Source organism: Muntiacus reevesi, chromosome 17, assembly GCF_963930625.1.
Source record: "Muntiacus reevesi chromosome 17, mMunRee1.1, whole genome shotgun sequence".
NCBI lineage: Eukaryota > Metazoa > Chordata > Mammalia > Artiodactyla > Cervidae > Muntiacus > Muntiacus reevesi.
Window position 1 is genome coordinate 21110940 of NC_089265.1, and position 3797 is coordinate 21114736.

The 3797-nt window shown below is 43.2% G+C and overlaps 1 protein-coding gene across 1 annotated transcript; it reads right to left on the reverse strand.

Moving 5' to 3' along the window:
* Positions 1 to 2806: 2806 nt before the first annotated feature.
* On the reverse strand, positions 2807 to 3394 carry LOC136148426 (interferon omega-1-like). Its single transcript, XM_065907958.1, has one exon. The coding sequence runs from the start codon at positions 3392 to 3394 to the stop codon at positions 2807 to 2809; it is 588 nt and encodes a 195-aa protein (XP_065764030.1).
* Between the last annotated feature and the right edge of the window lie 403 nt (positions 3395 to 3797).

Consider the following 3797-nt stretch of genomic DNA (forward strand, 5'->3'; position numbering starts at 1 on the left):
GAGACGTGCTCCTGCTCTGGGGAGTCAATTCCTCCCCATTTAAGGGACTGTCAATTATAAGGTCCTGACGGAGGATGTGTGTGGGGAAAGGGTGTTTAAAACTAAAAAGAAAGACCTTGATCTTAAAAAGTACAGACTATATGAAATTCTTAAAATAATAAACATTGAAATATGGTGAATGAAATGTATAAATTGGTGGGATCTTTTTTGATCAATTTTTATAAATGAACTCTGGCTTGTTACTACAGAAACTTGGATATGCCTCAGTAATGATATTTTCTGTGCAGCACGTTGACATATTGATTTTTAAAATCTTTCTTAGAAAATCATACTATTTGAAGACAGACAACATACCTGTTTCCAGTAATTAACCCCCTGTTCAAATCTCTTAGGTCCATGGTGCTGAATAAAAGACATGGTGGGTGTGCATGAGATGCTTCAACATATTTCAAATGATCAAATATCAAAGTTTTGCCTTAGTTTCTGGTTTAAGATGGCAGAGTAGAAGGACATGCACTCATCTCCTTTGAGAACACTGAAATCACAACTAGCTATTGAAAACCATCCAGAGGAGGTCTCTGGAGCCCACCCAAAAAAGATTCCCCATGTCCAAAGTTGTCTTTTCAACAAGATGGTTGGAGGCGCTCAAATACAAAATAAATACCATACCCACCAGGTGGGAAACCAACAAACTGGAAAACAATACTACGAAAAAAGTTCTCCCACTGTTGTAAAGGTTCTGAGCCTCCTGTCAAGCTTCCCAGCCTGTGGATCTGGCAAGGAGACTGGAAATCCCCAGGGAATCTGACTTGACTTCCACAGGACTGTGGGGGAAAAAGACTCCATTCTCAAAGGAGACAAACAAAATCTTGCATGCACCATGACCCAGGGGATAGGAGCAGTGACCCCACAGGAGACAGAACCAGACCTACCTGCTAAAGTTGGAGTCTCCCGTGGAGGTGGGTCAGCAGTGGCTTGCCTTGGGGACAGGGCACTAGCAGCAGCAATCCTGGAAGCTGCCCCTCAGCGTGAGTCCCCTTAGAGGTTGCAGAAAGGCAAACACTTCATTCATTAACAATGGTTCTTACTTTTTTAGTATAAGAAGGGCAAAAATTGGCTTCTAAACTCTTTGTTGGGTTTTGCTCTTTCAGTAGCAATGCAGAGGCTCCAGGAGGTGACATTACCAGCAAGTATGGACAAGGGACTTTATGGAAAAGAGAACTAGGATCCAACCCGGGACAGCCCAGGACTGGAGGGCAGAACCATGCACTTCACAGCGCCTGCTCTTTCTTCCTGTGTCTGCGTGTGTTTGATTATTTGCACTGGTATGAGATCTCTCTTCTTTCCCTATTATTTGTGTTTGTATTAGATCAAAACATTTTCTACTAATCCTTCTTTCTCAAAGAGTTTCTTACAAACTCATAGGAATGCTTTTAGAAGTATGAAACCCAGAAATTGGACTGCTCTTCAGCATACAGCAAAGGACAGTTCTCACACTGAAAGCCTATGGAACTAGCACCCAAGGTGAAAAGAAAATACCTTTGCCGGGGGCCCAGCACCTTTCCAGTGTCGCCTTCCAGTCACTGTCTCAGGCCAGCTGTCCTGTCTCCTCCCTGAGGGCAGGCACTCTGTGATCCTCACAGTCCTGATGATTTCTGCCAGGAGCGTTTGATGCCTCTTGTGTGATATGGACTCATTGAATCCAAACAGTAATCCTGTGAAAACTACTCTTATTTCCCATATTAAAGATGAAGAAACTGATCTATAGTGTTATCTATAGTGTTATCATTGATCTATAATGATATTTTTCAGGGTCTCACTGCTGGTAATTAGCAGAGCTGGGATTCAGAGGTTTTGAAATTTCTAGAACTCTCCTTAGACTTGTGCTCTCTTCCTGTGGCTTCCACTCTGAACCGTGCAGCTAGAAGAAATCAGCACAGAGCGGAGCTCCTGTGATGGAGGCAGTGAAGGCGCTGTGTAAGGGGGTGAACTGCTCAGTCCTGAGGAGGCAGGGCTGAGGAGAAGGTGGGAGACAGAGGAATAGGAGTCAGGAGCGGCCATCAACACCGCATGTCATCAGCTTTCCAGCAGGAGGGGACTGCTTCCCTCAGACATTTATATCAACCATTCTGTAATAAGTAGTTATAAAATAGTTACACCTATGGCATCAAAACTAACCATTGTCTCGAATTTCAAAATCTCCTTTATACCTTTTTTCTTTTTAGCACCCTTGACAGCTTATAGGATCTTAGTTTCCCAACCAAAGCTCCCTAGAGGGAAAACTCAGAGTCCTGACAACTGCACCCATAGAAAATTCCCAGAATTCCATCTTTTGACAAACATTTCCTAGAAAGTCATAGAACTGTTCCATAGTATAAAATGAACAAATACTATTTTGCCATAGATATATATAGACAAAATAAGCATTTAGGTGTTAAAAAAAAACCCTCAAGAAGTTTACCTTGATAAGTATTTAATAAATAAAACAAATTACAATTTTAATGAAATAGAATATATTTTCTAAATTTTAATACAATGTTAACATATACATCTTTTATATGAAAATATAAATATGAGATGAAACATTAACTAAATATAAAAATAAATAAATAACACCAAGGCAGTCATCGCTTATGGACAGATACCCCTGCAGCTGAATAATTATCTACTGTCTTCTTACTACTGACAATGTATTGACTGAACTAATCCAATAAATTTTGTGGCTAAAACAGAAATCAGAGTCTTTTGAAATGACCACAGGTAACTGTACAAGGGTGATGTGGCATCTTAGTCAGTGAGAGTCATGTCAAGGTGAGTTTAGGTCTCCATCCATCATTCTTAACTTTTCTTGCAAACTGGTTGATGAAGAGAAGGATCTCATGATTTCCAATCTGACGATTTCCCAGGCGCAGGCGCTGTATTCCTTCTCTTGCAGGTAGACATGGATTCCCTGGAAGTACCTCTTCACGGCCAGCGTGGGGCCCGTCCTTCTCAGGACAGAGTCTTCCTCTCCCATCACCTGCCCCAGGCAGGCATCCAGGTCGTCCAGCTGCTGATGGAGTCCAGTGCGGAGCTGTTCCAGGAGGGTGGTGTCCCAGGCAGCAGAGGAGCGCTCTGTGTGGAAGAGGTTGAAGCTCTGCTGGAGCATCTCGTGGAGCACAGAGACGGCCTGGGCCTCCTGGAGCTGGCTGCCCTCCACCATCTCCTGGGGAAAAGCGAAGTCTTTTCTGTCCTGTAGACAGAAGCGAGGGGAGAGTCTCCTCATTTGGTCCAGGAGCCTGAGGGTCTTCCTGCCAACCAGCACGTGGTTCAGAGACAGGTCACAGCCCAGGGATCCTCCCGGGCCGTAGCTGACCAGCACCAGGGCCGTCAGTAGAGAGAGCACGAAGGCCATGGGGAAGATGAGGCTGCTGCTGGCCTGGCGGAGACGGCGTCTGGTGAACCTTGAGGTAGGTTCTCTGATGCCAGGCTTTCTAAGCAAGGCCATTAAATAGGGAACACAGTAGTTTTCATTTTCTAATCATTTCTATACACTTTTACTTCCTATTTTGGTTTTCTGTTATGTATTTTCAATACAGTCAAAGAAATTTTGTTCCTGCTAGACTGTTAATTTTGCCTTTTCCTAGTGACTTCAGATGTACCCATCCAAATGGATATTTTTCAATCAAATGAGAAAGGTCTTTGTCTTAAGTCTGAATTGGTAGACATTTGTAATTACACACGTTATTGCCCTTATCTCTCATTCATAAGTGTTGCTGTCCTCTCATTCATGAACACATTGTTGGCTTGCTCTTAGG

Bases quoted from the DNA above. Each gene is read 5' to 3' on its own strand.
- LOC136148426 (XM_065907958.1), bottom strand. From the start codon at position 3,394: ATGGCCTTCGTGCTCTCTCTACTGACGGCCCTGGTGCTGGTCAGCTAC.